This window comes from Hemicordylus capensis, chromosome 4 (genome assembly GCF_027244095.1).
Source record: "Hemicordylus capensis ecotype Gifberg chromosome 4, rHemCap1.1.pri, whole genome shotgun sequence".
Taxonomy (NCBI): Eukaryota; Metazoa; Chordata; class Lepidosauria; order Squamata; family Cordylidae; genus Hemicordylus; species Hemicordylus capensis.
The window spans coordinates 19,618,213-19,639,842 of NC_069660.1; the positions used below are offsets into that span (position 1 = coordinate 19,618,213).

General features: G+C 44.5%; 1 protein-coding gene across 7 annotated transcripts in view; it reads right to left on the reverse strand.

Annotated features, from left to right (window-relative positions):
- The window catches only part of GNAS (GNAS complex locus), a 290,975-nt gene that overhangs the window by 154,716 nt on the left and 114,629 nt on the right, over positions 1-21,630 (reverse strand). For 3 of the 7 annotated variants that reach the window (XM_053244154.1, XM_053244162.1, XM_053244156.1), the window contains one exon: positions 2,600-2,672. In XM_053244154.1, coding sequence (XP_053100129.1) covers positions 2,600-2,672 — 73 coding nt within the window. Of the gene's footprint in view, positions 1-2,599; positions 2,673-5,560; positions 5,699-6,686; positions 6,815-6,919; positions 8,490-21,630 lie in introns of those variants that run through there. The other 4 variants (XM_053244155.1, XM_053244159.1, XM_053244160.1 and 1 more) reach the window with 4 other exon arrangements.

Genomic DNA, 21,630 nt, shown 5'->3' on the forward strand with positions numbered 1-21,630 from the left:
ACTCGAGGTGTTGTGAGTTACATAGCTGCTATTACTATGTATTATTTATATATTATACGTAACTTAATATACAGTCAATTATATGATAACCCAAGAACCAAATTTCTAGCTAATTTGTTGGAGCCCTTTTTAGCTGTCAGATTTTGTAAATATCTGCTTTCTGTTATTAAACCAAGAGATGTATGTCACTTACACAACTATTTTATTTGCTGTAGTAAATTCCACAAAATTCAGCACACATCTGTCCACACAATAGCTACTGACAGTACTAGTGATCATCTGATATAGCCGTTATTCTCAGAAAGCTTACTGGTAGATATTTTCTGTTCCTTCCAATTATATGTTCAAATGACTCAATTTTCAAGTACTCAATTTAGAGTATTTCATTTGCACTTTGCAATGTAGGGCTTCAATTTCCTCATTTTACGTTGTGATTTTGAATTATTGTAACTTATAAACTTCGCTTGACTATTGTCTTCCATATACAGTGCCATGTCTCTGCAGTTGCTAATTAGCAGCAGTGAAAGAGACAAATTCCATAGTGATTACTACGTTAAAAGACTGAGAATAAGACAACCAGTATTATTGTGCCTTATAGAAACCTATGGTGCAGCTATATTTGCATACGGTTTTGGTAACCCACTCACTCACACACACACCCCAAAGTGCTGGAAAAGGTGTAGAAAAGGGCAACCAAAGTGATCAAGGGGTTGGGTACCTTCCCTATACAGGAAAAACTAAGGCATTTGGGTCTTTTTAGATTAGAAAAAATACAACTAAGGCAGAGTATGTTTATAAAATTATGAATGATATGGAGAAAACTGAGTCACTAGAAAGAAGTCAGGGTCACCCAAGGAAACTGGCAGTGTATTTGGGATAGTCAAAATTCAGTATGCCTTCACACAATGCATATTTATTTATAGGCTGTGTGAAGCTGCCACAGCAGCAAGGAGCAGCCAACCACCAGTTCCCCACAAGCACGCACCCAGAGTCCCCCACCTTCCAGTTGTCTGAGTCCAGAAATGTTGGGTTGCCGAGTAGCATTTCCATCTGCCACTAGACATCCAGCACCCATTTCAAATCCTAGTTATGGATGCTGAGTGGCAGAGGGAAATGCTGTTCAGCAACTCAACATTTCTGGGTTCAGACAACATGGAAGGTAGTAAACTAGTGACACTCCCCAGAAACTGGTGGATGGCAGCACCTTACTTGCCACTGTGTCATGTGAAGCCACCCATAACATTTCTGCCAGAAGATGCAGGGATGTCCACTATCAGACAGCCTTTAAATGGGGAGTAAATCTATCCTCCATGAATATGTCTATCAGCAGCTCGTTGTCACAAAAGGTACAAAGAACTTCCAAGTTCAGAGATACAGTAGTATTCCACTGCATACCAGTTCTTGGGCAGTGGGGATTCAACAGCAGGGGAGGAATATTGCCTACATGCCATACTTGTGGGCTGGATCAAACAGTTTAATTATCAGGGCTCTTGTCATGTTATCTCCTAGCCACAATGTGATTAAGGCAAAATGAGGAATTGGAGATCGAAATAGTAGATACCTCTCACAGAAGCGGCTTTTAAAATTCTCCCCAGTTTCTTTTTTCATACAGCAGCTTCTATTCAAGAAACACAAGACCAAAGCACCCTTGGGTGCATTCAACTGGCTGAGCCAGACATTTGCATTCTGGCTGTTTTTTTGTTTTTTTTAAATAAGGCAGCATTATTGTTTCTTATTTAATATTTTAAAAAGCAATATTCTGCACATACACAAAAAGGAGGAGGACTTTAAATTCTGTTTTTTAAAGAAATGGTTTAAAGCTTAGGGACATTTTCCTCTACAAGCTATGGAGTCTGAATCCACATTACTAATTAAGATATCTTATATTTAATAAGTTTTACATAAACATTGATAGAAAAAAAATCTTGCTCATAAGTTTTGTTTCCAGTCACACTTTTGTCCAACTAATGAGAGAGAGAGAACTTGAGAGAGAGAGAGAGAACCTGAAGACAGGGGCAAAGTTCTTATGTGTAAGCCTTTTTGAGAAGTTGTAAATTAAAAAATGAATAGATTTTCACACCTCGATATTGATCCATCAAAAGTGAAACAATGGAATAAAGAGACTAAACGCCATTTAAAGTAACTTTATCCCAACTACAGAAATCAAACAGCAATTGTAAATGCCCCTCAGTGGTCCAAAACAGTATATCAGTGCACAACAAATATCCTGAAGCAAGATTTAATGCTACCTCAAAGTGTATGTAGTTTGTTTTGTGTAACCTTCCACATGAGAAAATGTTGAGAACAGTACAGATAAATTCAACGAACCAAAAGTTAACATGTCAGCTGAACTGTGGAAGAAACTGCTACAAAAATGTAGGCTTTATTAAGCCTGACAGGTGAGGCCTTGATACTAGCCATCTCTCTACATATCTGTTAAGTCCAATCCTCATACCTCTGATAAATAAAACACTGGGGCGGGGGAAGTCTTCTCCATTGGCACATGCAACTTTTTGACAAGTAATAAAATATACCAAACAAAAACCTGAACAGCAGACATTTTTTTCAAAAAACATAGTAAGAATATAAATGCACTTACTCTGCATTAAATCCATTCACATGCAAGATCCTCATTTGTTTAACAATTGTGCTTTTACCAGATTCACCAGCACCTAGAACATAAAAATAAATCAGTTTCAGAAGGAAGTAGGAAAGGCCCAGAGACACAAGAGTTGCTTCTTTCAAGAGGCAGAATCCAGAAACCTGGATCGCTCACCACAAGACTGAAAACTGAAAGGGGGGGAAAAAAGTAGTAATTGCCACTGGAAACTGCAGCTGTAGCTAAAAATAAATGTCCAGCTGAAGTCATGTGTCAGAACTGAAGTCTGGAATACTTCACTATGCAATTTTTTCCAGTGTCTACATCAAAACAAGCAGAATGGGGAAACTGAGGAAGGGGCAATTTCAATATCTTGAAAAAGAAAGGGAGCCACCTCTAATGAGCACCACTTCCAATGTAAAGGAAGAGCATCAAGGAGTCGCAGCAGTTCATACGGAGCAAAGCACTTGCCAGTTGTGTTGGTAAAACCTTAACGTCTTTAATTAGACCACAACTTGGTTAAACACACTGAAACAGAAGACATGCAGTCATTGTCATTTGAAAATAGAAAGGCCTCTTCCACCACTCCAATACAGTGCTGCATGAGCCTCCTCCTGCTCTCCACCTCCAGTCTGCATCACGAAAACAGCTTCCCATCACCTCCACATGCTCTACACCCCCATATGCATACCCACCAAGCAACAGAGAGTCTGCTTTTTGAGAATGGCATCTTGTTCACCCCATGAGAAATGTCCTTCACACTGCTTCCCACAAGTAATGCCTTTCTCTTTCTCCCACTCCACACACAAGAAAGCCCCCTTTCTCCCCATCAGTCGGCATGCTGCACCCACTCAGTCCGCATAGTGGAGGGCGAGAGCCACAAAATCTGACTGAGATATTACATAGGAACAGAGGAAGCTGCCTTAAACCAAGTCAGACCATTCAAATACCCTAGCCAGTGGCTTTCTGTACAAAGCTGAATCCCCTGCCCCCCTCCTTTGTGGAAACATATCCTGTCATAGTGATACAGACATACAGATGCTCTAGCATTTTTGGTAGCTTATTTTCCTATACAGCTACTATGGGCCTGGGGGGTGGCAGGGAAGAGGCACTGCTAAGAGCTAAGCAGGACAGGGCTCATGGAGGCATCGCTTGTGTTTCTCCGATACCAAGCTTTCCCCAGCATTCACCAACAAGCATAAGCCTCCATTTTGAGTCTCACACACAAAACTAAATTTTAGCAGCTATATATCAAACTAAATCTTTAAGGGAAGTCTCTCCTTTTATCCTCCCCTCTTACTCTCTACATTTGCACAGACACCTAATCCGCCCTTTCACTCCAACACACTATTAATATCAGTCGCCTCCAGATCTAACCTCTGAACATTTTAACAAGATGTGAAATCACTCCCCTGCCTTACAAATATTGGTGAAATAGATTGATTAGAATTTATCCAGGGCAGACAAATAATTGTGTAAAACGCTTGCAAGTCACAGTGCCGTAATAGGTCAAAAATAAATAATCTATCCTATCAAGCAATAAGAGACATTTTCCCCCTTTCTTTTATCCGGAAGATACATTGTGATATCCTATTACGGAGGATGAAACTACAACAACCTACAAAGCAATCCTTAGATAAATAAATACTGGTTTGATTTCAACCCTAATGATTCTGCCTACAAAAGACTGAATTCAAGGCTCTCAGTTTTCTTTATTGTCAACTTCTCACATATAACTTAAATACAAAGTACAGAACATTTGTCACTGATACAATCAAAGCTTCTTTAAACCAATGATTACACAGAGGGTCCCTAGGTTTTATACAGTCTTATGAACAAGCTTGTTAAATATAAGGTGTTCTGTTACCTTACTCATACTGTGGTCACAACATAGTGCATCACTGCTAATGCCGTGCACTTGTACTTTTCACCTCCGGGTTTTATAGTCCTTACAAAGGTAACACCATAGATTTCTTGCCATTGAACAGTGTGTCTTGAAGACTGCATATAATTACTGTTTTAAACCACCACTTCTGGGCCAATTGTATTTAACAGGCACATAAGGAAGCCTTATTCTAATTATAAAGAACCTACAATTTTTCTCTGAGCAGTTGTCTAATAATCAAATCTTCAAAGACATACATATAAAAGTCTATAGACTTCTGCTTTAGGTATTTAAGCTATTAACCTGACTTATAACCCAGACTTTAAAACACAACTTACATAGAACTAAGTCCAGCTGATGTAAACTGAACTTGCTTCCAAGTATGCATACTTAAAATGACAGAGCCTGTGACACTTCTCTATACTTGCATTATCCAAAACATCGGCCAGGTAATTTCCCCCAAAATATTCTAAAAAGGTGTGGTTTTTTCCCCTCCTATTGGGACCTTGAAAGATAATGCTACAATGCTTCTACTTAATTTTAGACACTTTCCCTTTTCCAAATTACTGATTTAAATGCTCTCCTCCTCCGCATTCCCACAGAACATCCTAAGCTTACAAAGCCCATTTTCATCATCCCAACCATCACCATTGATATCTATTATAGCAAGCCTAGCTTGTTGTTCTTTGCCTCAAAATATTAATGTGCTCACAAGCAATACTCTAGTGCCATTAGATACAAATGCTATTTTCCTTGTATTTCAGAAAATAGAATGATATGCATTTTATGTTGGCCCGGGATCTCTCTTTGGATACTTTTTAAAGAGAGAAACTACATCTTCAGAAAAATACAACAAACAAATTGGCCAACATGCAATGTTAAAAGCTATATGGAACTAAAACTGCAGTCCAATGCACGTTCTCCTAAGTCCCATTTTCCCCCAAAAAATGTATTTACTTATTACATTTTTATTTTGCCCCATACATCAGTCTCTAGGCAGTGTCTAGAATAATAATGACAATTTAAAAATGGAAAGGGAAGAATGAGAGAGCACCATCATGGAATTAAAAACAAACCTTTCCTTCCACTACCTTCAGATGTCTCCTTATCTGCTTCCTATTTAATCCTCCTTCCCTCCAGTTCTTACAGAGCTACCATCTCTTCCCCCATGTATTCAGAACACACTCCATTTTTCTCTCCCTTCAGCAAACTAGCATATTGCAAAGCCCCACACACTTCCTGTACAAGGGTGGAGAAAGAAGGGACCAAATTTGTACATCTACATACAAACCATTCCTAATGGGCAAAAAGGGGAGGCCAGATCCCATCTTCAGCATCTCCCTTCTTAAATCCCATCACCATCCCTCATATCCACTTCATTCCCCATCAAGGGCCTCACTGGAAGGAAGTGCTGGACCTCCTGCTGCCTGCACCCCAAAAATCCTCCCTGCAGGATGGGCCTGCAGATAATCCATCTATGAATATGACTTCCCTCTCAAGATATGGATTTCCTCAAATCTCTCTCTGAGAGTCCCTTCACTCCACCAAAGTGGGGTGATGGTGCTCTGCAGACTTCCTTTTACTAGTTTCCCATGGACCCAGTAATCATAAGTATGTGCGGGCCGCGGGGAGTGGGAGATGAAGCGACCTTTGCATATATGTTAATCGTGCTTCGGAGCGAGGAAGTCTCAAAAAACGAAAGGGGACAGCAGTAGCTATAGGTTATCTGCAATGGATGCCCCCTTAAAGATCGCCCCCATCCTCCCTGGGACAAGCCACCACCCCGTGTCCTACATGCCACTTGGGGGAACGGGGAGGAAGAGGAGGCACCCCTTGCTCGGACGGTATCCGGCGAGAGGGCTTTCTGGAGGGTGGCGAGAACCACCCCGTCCCTAGCAGGAGCCGAGAACCAGGGAGGGGGCAGGGAGGGACAGGAAGGCCATGCCTCTGCCGCCCGTCGCCTCCGACACCTGGGCTTTCCCTCACCTGCTCCCCCGCTGCACTGCCCCCAGATCACCCTCCGTGTCAACCCCTGGCTCCTTTTCGGGCTGCAGCCGCAGCCAGAGCCAGGAATCAACGGCGGAGGGCCCGAGGCCTACTCTTCTCCCAGCCGCCCCCCCCCTCCTCCCCCAAGAGAGACCCTCTTCCTCTCCCCTGCCTCGGGTGGCCCAAGCCTGGGACCGAGGCTCCCTTGATACTCACCCCGCCGCCCCAGCCCCCGACCCGCCTTGCCGTATGGGGCCCGTTTCCTCCAGGGCTAGGACGAGGCGGGCAGGGCCCACCTCGCCACTTGCCCAGTCACGGCTGGGCCCCGCTCTGGCCACTCAGCCCACCCGTTGCCCAGGGAGACCCCAGGCCACGCGCGCAGGGGTCCCGCTGTCCCCGGGGTGGGGTGGGGGCTGCCCTTCCCCTCGCGCTTCGCCCCCCGCCCTTACCCAGCAAAAGGAGCCGGTGCGTGGCCCTATAGACTTGCTTGTCCTTCTGCAGCTGCTTCTCGATTTTCTTGTTGGCCTCTCGCTGCGCCTTCTCTTCGTTGCGCTGATCCTCGGTCTTGCTGTTCCCTAAACAGCCCATCTTGGGGTGGGGGGAGGCAGAGTGGAAGGGGGGAGGACTTGGGGGGAAGGGGAGGCCGGGGTGGGGGTAAGGGGGGGAGGCAGGAGGGAGAGAAGGGAGGAAGCAGGAAGCAATCGGGGCTTGCAAAGAGGGAGGTGTGTGTGTGTGTCGGGGGGGGGGTCCTCTTTCCTTCCCCCCTCTTGATTTTAGCTTTTTACTCACAGCTGCCGCTGCCCAAAGACATGGAGAGAGCTGAGCCCGGAGCCTACTACGGGGTGGGGGAAGGGGGGGAGCGATGACTTTGCTACTGCTCAACCCAGGCCTCCACCTCCTTTCCCCCACAGTTCGGCCAGATCCTCTCGCAATGCAGATCCTCTTTTTAAAAAGAAAAAAATACGGGGTGAAGAAAGGTGGGGGGGTAGGGAAGAGAGGGAGATTGGCAGCCACAAAAAAAGAGGGGGGGAGATCTCCGCAGGATCACGGGTTAAAAAAGACTGCCTCCCTCTTCCTCCTTCTCCCCCACCCCCCCAAATCCTGCAACAGCAGCAGCAGCAAAAAAAAGAAAAGAAAAGAAAAAAAGTGTATTTTTATATCTCCAGCTTCCACGCCACCTCCAATGGTGGGGGAGGGCGAAATATAATAATAATTATAACAACAACAACGAGACCGCTCTCTCCTTTCCTCTCCCCCAGTCTAGATAATCCTCCTTCAGATTCAAGGTACAAGCTCCAAGCGGAGAAACCTCCCCAAAATCCTGGCCACGGAGAATCTAGAAATGTCTCTTCCTTGCTCCTTTTCTTCCTTCCTTCCTTTCCCCTCCGCTCGCTCGCTCTTCTCCTTGTAACACGCACACCGCCTCTCCAAAAAAGGGTGAAGCGCCCGAAGGGGTCAAAGCCAACGCTTCGGCTGCTGGCTGGGAAAGAGGAGTCCCCGCTTTCCTTTCTGGGCTGGGTTATAGATTTTCCTCCTCTGAATATTCCGCGGCGGCGGCGGCAGTTTCTTCTTGCTCTCCTCCTAATGGTGGTTGCTCTACACCAAGGCCCTCTGCTAGTTCTCTCGCTTTCTCTTCCTCTCCTTCCCTTGCCGCCGCTGTAGCTCTTGCTGCCTCACATTAGGTTTCCAGGCTCCCGAATCCTCCTCCCTGGCTTTTCCAGCAAACGCGGGGAGCAGAGGGGTAACAGGGAGGGGGGAGATGGGGGGGGAGGAAAAGGCAAATTGGATCTCTCCAAAACAAAATCCTGCCCAGAAGAAGGCGCTTTCTTCCTGCCCCTATTTTCTTGTTCCTCCTCGCTCTCGCATTTCCTCGGGATTTATTATTATATTTTAATACTGAGAGTTACAGATGAGGGGAGAGATGGGGTGGGGCAAGCGAGCTCACACTGAACCATGGGAACTCAACCATTCACATGATACCCAAACGTCAGGAGCTAACTGACTAGAGGCGCCCTGTTCAAACACCCACAGGGAGAAAAGGGCAGATACGGGAACTAGCGGCGGCTGCACCCGTTTGATTGCCGGCTCCTTCTTTTCTCGACACGCCCAGGTTTGGGTAGGCTGGGCTGCCTTTTCCCCTCTTCCCCTTTGGCCAACGTTTAGGGCAAAAAGTGCATTTTCTACCATACAACAGCTTTATCTCGCCCGCTGCAATCCAGAGCAAGTTTATGCACAATTTAATTAAGCGAAAACGGGGAGAGGACATAGGATATTCTGCAAATTGCAAATCCTAACTTTGAGAATATTTTTCTAAATGTCTTCAAGAATCGAGCTCTAACTTGAAATATGGGGGGGGCACTGTATGGTGAGTGAGTGGGTGGGTGGGAAAAGCTGACTCGTTATGCAGTGACGTAGCTCCTGGATAATGAAAGCAAATGAATAGTAACAATTAAAAAGAGATCAGGGTTAGGGGGAGGAACAGTCCCCAGTGCGGCAAGATCAGGGGCTAGGGTGGACGAGGAAAGAAAGCAGTAGCACTCTTGTAGGCTGCTGAATTGGCCCGAAAGGAAAGAGAAGCAGGGTTGATGGGAGAAAAAGACCCGTGTTAGGGGCACGGGCCGAGGGAGAAAGCAGCACCCGCCCCTGGGAAGGAGGGAGCATGTGATAGCTGTTGGGAGGGGGCGGAGAAGCCCAACAATAAGGCGTCACCTCCTAAACTGACTGAAACCAGTTAATGCCGAGCCTCTTGCACTCCGTCTCATAATCTGCAAAGAGGTTTGCCACTTTGAAAATCTTAACTGCTCTCCCATGTCTTTAACCTCAGCTTAATGCAGGCATTCAGCAAGTTTCGCCACTTTTGATCTTCCTGCGGGGCGGGGGCGCGCGCATCGGTTTGATTTCCGCATGTCAAGCTGCTGCATAGGTGCCGGACTAGGAGGAAAGCAGAGCAACCTCTCTGCAACCCGGCGTATTTTTATATTAGCAGCCTCTCTCAGAAGGCTGTGATGAGGAAAGGTAAAACAAAATAATTTTGCAAAGCATTCTGTGCCATGCCAGTACTACAGAAAATAGTTGTGTTCCGGACACATCTAATGGGAATATCTCCCTAAGGCCTTTCCAGACAATCTGTTTAATAGTGCCACAAACTTGCAGTTGTTGCTCATCTGTTGTGCTGAATTCAGATGCCTTTACAAAAGACAAGTTCTGGTAAGAACTAAGCTGCCTACTTTCCTTTCACTATAATCTTGATTGATAACTACCTTCTTCACAAGTTAGCCCACTTTAGCCTCAAATGTTTACGTGTCCACCATCTTGAATTTATGTGTCAGTCACTACAACTGTACCAAATTTGGTTCAAATGTCCACATGTTAGCCCAGTTGTGCCTCAACTGTTCACGTGTCTGCCATATTGAATCGGGGTGAATGACATCACAAACTATGCCCTTGAGCTGTCCCTACAGCTATAGCAAATTTGGTTCAGATCTCTCAGGCAGTTCATAAGTTAGCCAAGTTATGTCTCAAATGTCCATGCAATTGCCACCTTGAATGGGGTGGATGACATCACCACAAATTACGTCACTGAGGTGTCCCCATGTGTCCCTACAACTGTACCAAATTTGGTTCAAATCAGTTACAGTCCATAAGTTAACCCACTTGTGCCTCAAATGTCTGTGCATCCGCCATCCTGAACCGTGGTGGATCACACAAACTACACCGTTGAGGTATCCTCAAGTGTCTCTATAGCTATAGCAACATTGGTTCAAATCAGTTAGGCGGTTCACAAATTAGCCCATTTGCGCCTCAAACGTTTACGTATCCGCCATCTTGAATTGGTGTGAATCACAATTCATCACAAACTACGCTGTTGAGGGGTCCCTATGTGTCCCTACAACTTGATTCATACTGGTCCAGGCACTGCTAGGTTGATAGGGAGACACTCTCTCTAACACACACAGAATGCTGGGTAATCTCATAAGCTTAATTTCCTTAGGCTAAATATGATTGAGTGTTGAGAAAATGGCATTTTCCCTGTGTTTTAACTGCAATATTGTGTTGCTAGGAAAAGCACGTCTTTCCCCAATGAGTGAAGGCATTGCAATTTGTTGTTCAATGTGGGTTATGTCTGCACAAGTGTCATGGTGCTATATTGGATAGCATCTGTGCCATCGCATGATGAGCTACATAACTCACTCCACTACTGCCCATGACATGTTATAACTCTGCCAAAGGGGATTTGCAAGCAGCCAAAACAAACTAGTCTTAAGATGTGTGGAGAAGACCCTTGTCAGCTTCAATTTAATTCCAGGGATTTAAGCAATCATTCTGAACAGGCTTTCACATTTCATCAGGCTATGGCAAGTATGCTGTTGCCCTCTGATGAAGGTGGACAAACTCAGCCTTCCCCCCAACTTTGGAGCTAGACAGATGTGCAGGGTCTCCTTGGCTCCCTGCTCTTGTGCCCAGGAGGTCTCTGCTAAGCAGCATCCTACCCTGTGCTTTCCCCTCCAGCTTCTGAGAAGTGACCACAATTGTGGCTTAGTGACCAAGCTCAGCCAACAATTAGTTGTTCTGTTGACAACACCAGAATTCATGACCCCATTTTTCTAACACCCATTAAAAAGCTTGAAATATTAATTTTTCACCACTGGTTGACTTTAGAACAGTAAAATGTATAATTAGTAAATATCCCCCCCCCCCAAAAAAAAGCTTTAAGAGGCCTTGCTTCAGAATAACATAGCTGAATGTTTCCTCTCCTTTCTTTACTGGCTGACATCCAGATTAATGTTGCACAAGCAGAACAACATTCTGCATGCAAAACAGGGGAGGGTTAATTTTTGCCAATCCTCCCCTTCCTCTGCAACCCTCAGTGCCTCCTGTAAATATGTTTCCAAGCGCCCTGCAGTGCTCAGGGACACATTTTGGGGAGGGCTAAGGCAGAGGTATAGCTATAATTGAGCAGATGGGTTCAAAGAACTGCAGGCCCCAGCTCCTGAGGGTCCCCCAGCTCCACCCTCCCTATTTTCTTCATTATCTCTTTCATTCTGAGGGGCTGCTTGGATAGGGGTAGACACAGGCCCCCTCTCCCCTAGCTACACCCCTGGGCTAAGGGAAGGGAGGACTGGCAAAAATCACCTCTCCCCCATGGTGCATGCATACCATTATTCAGTGCATACAGCATTAGTCTGGATGGCGGACACTGTATTTTAATTTTCAGGTTTTGTCCAAAAACCTTCAGCAGTTTGAACAGTTCCTGAATTATTTCAAAAGAGGTATAAACTCTTGTGATCAAAAAGGTTGCGTGAATGAAGCTAATATATGCTCTTGAAATGCAGTGGCTAAGAACTCTGAGCTTGTAAGTCCCATGTTATAATGTCTCCTCTCTTGCATGAAATCACCCCTAGCCTTGGATAAGCCAGTACCTGTCAGATCAAGTCCTCTATATGTGATACGAGGATGCTAATCATTCCAGTTCCAGTATGGGGCTGGCCTTGAAAAGCACCTGGAAACTGCAACTGGTAAGGATGCCACCAGAATGCCAATCACAGTATGTAACTTGGATGATCTTCACTGGCTTCTCATGTATTTTGAGGTGCAACTCAAGGTGTTGGTAGTTACATTTAAAGCCCTTAAATCAGGGCTTGAAAAATCCCAGGTGCCAGTGAGCCATGTCACCCAGAAATTTAACTGTGACACCTAGAAGCTATGCTCACGACACAAGCTGCCTGGATTACCCCAGGCAGCTTGTGTCGTCTGGAGCACCAGGAGCCCTCCACTCCCAGCTGCTCCAGACCTGCAGAGCCAGACTTTGAGACCCGCCTCTTTACCGAGGTAGAACTAACTGACAGTTCATTCTGCTTCAGCAGGCAAATGTCCCCCTGCTTCAAATACAAAGGCAAACTAAAGTGCTTGTGGATAAGATTATGATCGATGGTTGCCCAGAATTACAGACATGCCAAGAATACAGAATTGCCTTTCCGCCACTTTAGAAAGAAAGGAAAAGTTGCCTTCCACTTTGAAACTACTCTTTAATAATTTTCTTGGCCAGCAGACCTCTTCAGATTTAATGCACTTTAATTTAAAATTTTAAAGTGTATTAAAATTAGTTAAAATAGTAAAAGAGGAGCTGTTCAATCTGTATACCCCCAAAAAAAGAACTGCTAGTTCTGCTTTGAAATTAAGCCATTGTTGCTACATGAAAAAATTTCTGGATATAGCAGAATAAATATATGTTAACATCTTCTCAGCAAATTGGGCTCAGAAGGTATAATGCTTACTTTGAGTTGGCTAGGTCATATTGCACCAAAGGTGCTTCAGGTACTAGGCTTGATGGCAGCAAACCAAACTTGATTAAAGCATGCCACAGAACATAAGAACAGACCGGCTGGACCAGGCCCAAGGCCTATCTAGTCCAGCATCCTATTTCACACACTGGCCCACCAGGTGTCTCTGAGAAGCCCACAGGCAAAGGGTGAGAGCATGCCCTCTCTTGCTGTTGCTCCCCTGCAACTGATATTCAGAGGCATCTTGTATCGGAGGCTGGATGTGGCCTGTAGCCACCAGACTAGTAGCCATTGATAGATCTGTCCTCCATGAATTTGTCTAAGACCCTTTTAAACACTCTTTAAAGTGGTGATTCTCTTCTATTTATCAGGGGGAGAACAACTGGCCCTATCCAACCCTAGCACAGCATCCCTCCAGTGGCTGTTGCTGGTATCTAATGCTTCTGTTTAGATTGTGAGCCCTTTGGGGACAGGGGACCAACTTATTTATGTATTATTTATATTTCTGTGTAAACTGCTTTGAGAACTTTGGTTGAAGAGCGGTAGTAGTATTAGTAGTAGAAGTTAAAGCCATCAAAGCTGGTGGCCATCACCACATCCTGTGGCAGATAATTCTTTTAGATTAATTTTGTGCTGTGTGAAAAAATACTTCTTTTTGTTCGTCCTAAATTCCCTGGCCTTGAGCTTCATGGGATGACCCCTGGTTCTAGTGTGGTGAGAGAGGGGAAAACATTTCTCTCTGTCCACTCTTTCTACTCCATTTATACACCTCGATCATGTCTCCCTGTAGTCGCCTCTTTTCCAAACTAAAAAGCCCCAGATGCTGTAGCCTTGCTTCATAAGGAAGGTGCTCCAGAGCAGGACCTTGACTACTAGACCCTGTGCAATTTTAATTAAGTGGCAGGACCTTTGTGTGGAGTGCTGGCTGTACTGATGGGCTGGGCTCTTTTGAATTTATTTAATTATATTTATCCCACTTTTCAAGATTGGTTCCTAAAAAAGCTTATAATTAAAATCCACACAAAGATGCAATGCAGTTAGGACTTTGGGGGTGTATGTCAGACAATCTCTTTTGGCTTCTTGCACTTGGTGAAACAGTCCAGTTCCCAAGCTCTTTCCTCCACAGAGAGGGGCAGAAGTTAATGCAGAAGGACTCAGAGGTTGGCTGACAACAGATGCCAGTCTCCTCTCTACTGCAGGATATGTGCTCTGATTCTGAATCCAGAAGAAGAACATACAATTTAATACTTATGTCTGACTGTTTGGAAGCATTTTGTATGCCACCCAACAATAAATCTTTGTCACATTTCTATCAGCTGTGCGGTAGCTGTCACTCAAAGACATACTTTCAAATCACATTGCTGTATCTGTTCTTTAAAACTGTTGTATACCACCTTTTTGCCCATCAAGGACCTCAAAGGCAGCTAATACCTCAAGGACACAGTAATAAAAGTTTTAAACCACTGCAACAAAACAGAGAGCATAAGAAACACATGGATAATTGTAAGACCCCTGCTAACTTGGCAAGAGGCACCTTTTTAACGTGGTGATTCTCTTTATTTAGCAGGGGGAGAGTAACTGGCCCTATCCACCCCCAGCACAGTACCTCCAGTGACTGTTGCTGGTGTCTATCTTATGTTTCTTTTTAGAATGTGAGCCCTTTGGGGACAGTGATCCATCTTATTTATTTGTTATTTCTCTGTGTAAACCGCCCTGAGCCATTTTTGGAAGGGTGGTATAGAAATTTAAGAATAATAATAATAATAATAATATTTTTATTATTATATAACAAATAAATAAATATTATTATTATTAACAACAACAATAAGCAAAGGACTGTGTACTATAACTGCCTACAAGGCCAAAAACTCTCTCTGAAAAAGCAGCATCTGTCTGGACCAAGCAGCTAAAAGCGAACAGAAAAGGGAATACTTGCTCCTCCCAGGCACTCCAAAAATGCAATGCACCTTTCAAAACAATGGTGGCCAACCTGAGGTTCTTTAACTGACGTTGGACTACAGCTCCCATTATCCTCAACTGTAGCAAATTGTGGCTGGGTAATATGCGAATTAGAGCCCAACAACAGCTGGAGCGTCAAGTTGACCACACCTGTTCTAAAACATCGAGACATCTCAAATGCCAGAGAATTCCAGAATGCATTCTGGGATATTATGGCAAGGAACATCTCAAATATATATAAAGTTAAAGTGACCGATAGATAGATAGATAGAAAAATTTACAAGTATAGACCCCCCAAAATAAAACATTATATGATGTTAATTTTGCATTTTTAATTATAATATCAAACTGTTATAACATAACAAAATTATTGTTCTGATTCCACCACAGCATTTTTAAATAAATGTTAAATATAAGAATAAATGCTAAATAGGCAAAGATATATGCCTATCCATATCCCCCGCCGCCAAATTAATAGACAAATGCCTCATTTTGCAAAACATTCTCTTGCCTCTTTTAATTTTATATAACCTGTGTGTGTGTGTGTGTGTGTGTGTGATCACGGCAATGCCCTATAATTAATTAGCCAACTCCTCACATTAGGTAAATTACAAACTTTCGCATTTTAGCAGTACAAATCTTAGCCACTACACTCACAAGCTGAATTAAATCATCACCTTCACAAGATCTAGGACAGGATGCGCAAACCTCCACAGCATCAAGGAATGTGCCACCAATGAAAATCAGGACCCACAGTGTCTGACCCTGCTTGGCAGAGAAGTCAAATATTGTGGCCCACAGGATCCTCCCCTTCCTTTGCCCCTGTGCCTTTGTGCCAAGCTAGAGATGATGGAGCTAGATAGGTTGATCATGCCGCTTGTTGATTTGGCCCTGCCCTTCCGATGTGCCAGATGCTTTGGCAGTGCAGCTGCCAAAGAAGCCCCTTCCACCCTTTGGGGTTCCCAGAACTGGAAACAGTGACAAGACGCATCATGGTTCAGCCCTATATTGCCATGTCTTGTTGCTTTGGGCACCTTGGCAACACCACCGCCCAGCCTTGGAACTGGGGAAGGGGCGAAGACCACAGTGCCAATGCAAGAACAATCCCTGCCCATTTCTATAGCTCCAAGACTGGGAGCATATTGCTCCAACTAGCACTCCACTGGAATGCCAGTGGGGTGATTCTGGCACCCACTGTTGCCATGGGATAACTTTATGTACAAAAGCACCTTCAGGCTTAAATCCAGACAGCTGGCTTGAGCATCATTTCCTCTAATAGAGACACACTTTGGATGGGAAGATGGATCTTGAAGAAAAGGAAACTTGGCACAGCAGGCATTAGAATATATACTGACAACCAAGTCATTGTTAGGAAAGCGCTCACCTTTGCATGTGATGGCACTGAACACTGTGCTAAGTGCCAGATCTGAATTAACTTTGTGTTGAAATTGTCATGACAGACTTTGCACCTGCCCCAGGTGCAGAATAAAACTTCCCTAATGTTCCAGCTAGAGCCTGGAGTTGAATGAGGTGCGCAGTGCAACAGCAGGCCAAGGAAAATATTTTTTCCATTTCCTTTACTGAACTCCCACTAGCCTGCCCTAGAACCTTGGCTTGTAGCATAGAAAGGAAATGATATTTTCTTCACTGTTTCTTAAACTTACATGTCACCCAACAAAAAGGTCACTGAAGGATCTTTGCAGGGTCTTCCCGGATACATCCGCATCAACTAATTCATCCTCATGAATTATAAATCCCATAAATTTGTGATTTGTCTGGCTGGGATGGGGTTTCTATCTCAGCCAGAAAACCCTGAAATGTTGTTTATGTGCAGGAGTGACACTTCAGTTTCAATGGTGGTGGTGGGGAAGGCCAATATTTTAGTATTTAAGAAAAGTAATACTTAAGTGTTTTTAGTCAGGGAACCTAGGTTCAGAAAGGACCAGACTATTGCTTTTGGATACACAAATGTTTCAAAACCAGTCTTTATAAGCTTGAAAGTGGCAGTTGGGGGAGGCTTGCCAGCAGTCTCTTCTTATGCTTCTTGTAAGCCTTGCAAGGGGTGTGAGGAGTGGAGGGCAGCCTTCTCTCTTCTCTCTATGCTCCTTGCAAAGCTTGCGAGGGTTAGAATGGGCTGTAGAGCTGCCTCCGTAGTGGCAGCAGGGGACATCTTGCTATTTTGCTGGTCACCCAATAATCTGACGCCTGAGGCAACTGTCTCATCTCACCTCATGGAAGGGCGCTGGCCTTGGCTCAGTGTCCATGCTCTGGAAGGGTGAAGACAGATGTACCTCCTTTCAAGAGCAGGTCTGAGGTTTGCTTCAATTTTTCAAAACAGACAAGGCCTTCTTTGGGGGTACCATGAAAGAACAGCAAATTAAGAGTGGAAGAACAAAACAACAGCCCTGCTGGATCAAGTTAAATCTCTTGTTTCCAGCAGTCACCAGTCAGGTCCCTCTGAGAAGCCCACAAGCAGGGCATGAAGCCCTCCTCAACTGCTGATCCCCAGTATTGAGAGATACTGTGTATGAGCACTGCAATTTCACTTAGTCATAATCACGACACTGACTGGCAGCAGCTCCCCAAGGTTTCAGGCAGGAGTCTCTCCCAGCCCTCCCTGGAGATGCCAGGGAGTGAACCTGGGACCTCCTGCATGCACATCAGATGCTTGGCAGAGTGGGGAAATGACTTGCGTATTGAGCAAGAGGTTGCTGGTTTGAATCCCCGCTGGTATATTTCCCAGACTACAGGAAAAACCTATCTCGGGCAGCAGCAATATAGGAAGATGCTGAAAGGTATCACCTCATACTGTGCGGAAGATAGCAATGGTAAACCCCTGTATTCTACCAAAGAAAACCACATGACTCTGTGGTCGCCAGGAATCAACACTGACTCAATAGCACACCTTTACCTTTATCACTGAGCTATGGCCCCGAACCCTAAGGGAAATATCTTACAGCAGACAGTGTTCACATGTAGTCACTCATCCAAATGCAAACCAGAGCAGGCCTTGCTTAGCAAAGGGGACAATTCATGCTCACTACCACAAGACCAGTTCTCCTTCCCACATGTTCAGTGTCTCTATGTGTAAGGGGTCTACATGCAAACCTGCTTCCCCCCTCCCATGTATGCAGTGTACACTTTTTGGGGAGACATCTGCATACCCCTTAAATTTTTGCTAAACACTGGAAGGCACCATTTGGGTTTTCTGATTAAGGCACCAAAATGTCCTTGTCCATCTCTGGTCCCATCATCAAAAAGAGACCCAGATATAAGCCACTGGCTCTTAGTCACATGGTGACCCCACCCTCAGAAGCCAGTCTCTTGTCTTGCTCTAGAGCTGAGGGAGGTCGGCCTTAGGCTCCCTTCCCTGCCTGGACACTCTCTCTCTTTCTCAACATTTTTAATTCTTCTGGCTTCTAACAGGGATGAACCCGACAGCACCAGCATCATTTATAATGACACCTCTCTACCATTGCCTTTTTAGCCTCCCATATAATAGCAGTTCCATGTGGCCTTTTAACCTCATTGGCTGAAATTCTGCAATAAAACTCAAAATGCTAACTTGTTCAAAACAAATACCACTAGGATTCAGCTCTGCACATTGGTGAGTATTAGGTAGAGGAAAACAATGCAGCTATTTTTACATCTCAATTGCCTTTTGTCAAAATAAAATAGGCAGGGGGAATTACATTGATGTATCCCAGATGAGAATCTGGCACTACATCTAGTGCTGGAGTTAGCACAATTGATGATAAAGTGTTATTTTAGGAACAGTCCTCCCACATCTTTGTTAGGATAGCATTAACTACAATATATACATTTGCCAGAATTAGAAAGAGCTAAGTATAGATTATATTATTGCCTGTGCGTGTGCATACATACATGCACATGTGTGTGCGCTATGGCATGTTGTCATTCATATGTGAATGATAACAATCTAAGGTGCATTTTGTGAATGTCCAAAAGCTGAGAGATACACCAGTGAATTTTGACAGTCAAATAAATTGTCATCATTATGTATGTCTGTCATATGTCAGAGAATGCCAACCTCCACAAAATTAGTCCAAGGTTGATGACATTCACCAGAGTTTTGGACAACAGTGGTAAAATAATATAATTTGTGTCAACACTGGAAGAGCACAAATAGAGCTATTTAAAGAAAAAATTTACAGCAGTCCAAAATGGACAAGCAAACTGAGCCAATGATTTGACATCTTTAGCAAATATATAATTCTCTAAGGTGTAGCCGTGACTAATCTAATGCGTGGCAGCTCTCGTGAGATTTCCTGGCAGGGCAGAACAGAGCACAGCAGGGGGAGCCTCTCTTTGAGCCAGCCTGCGGAGGAGGGAGGGAGGTCAAAGAGAAGGCACCACTGCCACTGTGAGTCAGCAGGAGAGCACATGTTGGCTCCAATCGCCCACCTCCTCGCGAGGAAGATGGCTGAACAGGCGGTGGCACATGGCAAAAACGGGGCTAAAGGGATGGGGGCAAGAACCAACTGGCTGAAGGGATGTTAAGTAGGGGGAGAGAACAAACTGGCTGAAGGGATGGAAAAGAAATGAAGGGGCAGGGAGCTGGAAAGGTTGGGGGGGGGCAGAGACAGGGAGAATTTGGGGCACAGTTGCTCTGTGCCAGGTCAGCTAGTATGTATTAATTTGCAAAAGAAACAATCATCTCCACATAGCAGTAACTAGACTAGTCAGTCCAAATTACTCTATTTCTTCCTTTAACTACAGTTTTGTCAATCTTGCCAAATACATCTGTCTAAATTCTCAAAGTGCAGAGCAGGACCCCCTGCCCTGAGTGTGTGTGTGGAGGGGATGGGGACATCAAGAGAGGGAGCAGAACATTCCAGGGAGGGAGAATCTTTCCTATTCCCACCACTCATGGCCTGGTATGCTGCCACAACAACACAAGACCTAACATGACAAATCAGTAGGGAGTGGGAGATTAAGTTCTGGGAAGGAAAAGATCTTGCAAAAATGTCAACCATCCCAGCAGCTGAAACTTGGTACAGGAGGCCCCTGTTCCCCACAGCCCTGGCACCTACAGTTTCATGTATCCGTGGTTGGCTCACAGGGACTGTTTCTTTATTCGTGGGGCAAAAATAGGGTTATTTCCACCTATCCATGGTTCTTAAGTGGCTGGAAATGAATTCTGATGCCATTTCCCGCTACCATTTTGTAGTGCTTAGCCATTTTGTGGCTCTTTTCTGCAAAAACAAAAAAACACCCAACCAAAACCAAATTTAAAAACCCTTAAAAAGGAACAAAAATCATAGGATTTGGAAGTTTGGGGGGCATTGCTAGAGAGCAAGTTACTGTGCTTATTTCTGCTCCACCCTGCTTTTTCTTGTGATTTTCAGTACACCTCAGAAACCTAACCCTGCCCCGCCCCGCCGCCTGTGCCACCCATTTATGTGCAGTTTCATTATCCACATAAATTGGTGGGAACAGAACCCCCGCGATTAACAAGGTCCTCTTCTACACTTCGGAGAGATTCCCTGTCTTAAGCAGAGGAGCCATTGCCCTCACATTCAGCAACAGACTGCGTGCACACAAGTGCATACTTGGATTTTTGCGTGCTCACCCATGGGACAAGTGCAAGTGGTGGGGGGCAAAAAGGGTTTCTGAGTTCAAAAACACAATAGCACAGCCTCAGCTACCTCAGAAGCATTTAGCACAGTCTTGCAAATCATCATCATCATCATCATCATCATCAATAATAATAATAATGCAATAAGAGCAAGAGTAGAAAAATCAACAACAAACAGCAAGCGCCACCTTTGTAAAGAAGCAGATGAAACAGTGGACCACCTAATCAGCTGTTGTAAAAAGATCACACAGACTGACTACAAACAAAGGCATGACAAGGTAGCAGGGATGATACACTGGAACATCTGCAAAAAAAATACAAACTACCTGTAGCCAAAAATTGGTGGGACCATAAAATTGAAAAAGTTGTCGAAAATGAAGATGCAAAAATATTATGGGACTTCCGACTACAAACAAACAAACGTCTGCCACACAACACACCAGATATCACTATAGTCGAGAAGAAAGAAAAACAAGTTAAAATAATCGACATAGCAATACCAGGGGATAGCAGAATAGAAGAAAAAGAAATAGAAAAAACAACAAAATACAAAGATCTACAAACTGAAATTGAAAGGCTGTGGCAGAAGAAGACCAAAATAATTGCTTACACAATATGGACAGGAAATCCACCTAGGGAGAAAGAGCCTTGTGCCTAATGTAACACATAGTGATCCCTTGCCAACTGCGGGTTTCCCAATCGTGGTTTTGAGTATCCGCAACCAGGAAATTGTGGCAGGACTCACCAACCGCGACCTGAGTATCCATTGTTTGGTGAGATTTTTTTCCCAATGGGGTTTCCCCCCACAATTTTTTTTGGAGGGGTCAGGGGTTCATTTTGGGGGGATGGGGGTCATTTTGGGGATCCCCTTCACTCCTCGTACCGTTTGGGGGGATCCTCCCATTTTAAACTGAATTTTATGGTCTTTTTGTGACCACAATCCCCTTAACCCTCTGTTTGCCATTGATTTCAATGGCTCATCTACCGCAAATTCGCCAAACGCGAGGCTTTCCCAGAACGGAACCCTCACAGTTGGTGAGGGACAACTGTATAGACCAGTTCTGATCCCAGGGTCCTAACTGCTGCTTATCTGGGAGAAAGCCCATTCCGTCTGTGGCTCTGTTCTCCAAGCGCTGTCCTCTTTGAAGTACTATCCTAGACAGGGGGTCTTCACCTGGAGAAAGGCAATAGTTCAACTATATGAAGCTGAACTATTCAAAAGCTGAAAATGGTTTGGGAGAGGCACAGCAGCTGCTCACCTTGACCACACATATTTATTTTTCCTACTGTTGTCTCGGGCTTAACAGGTTTAGACGTGTTT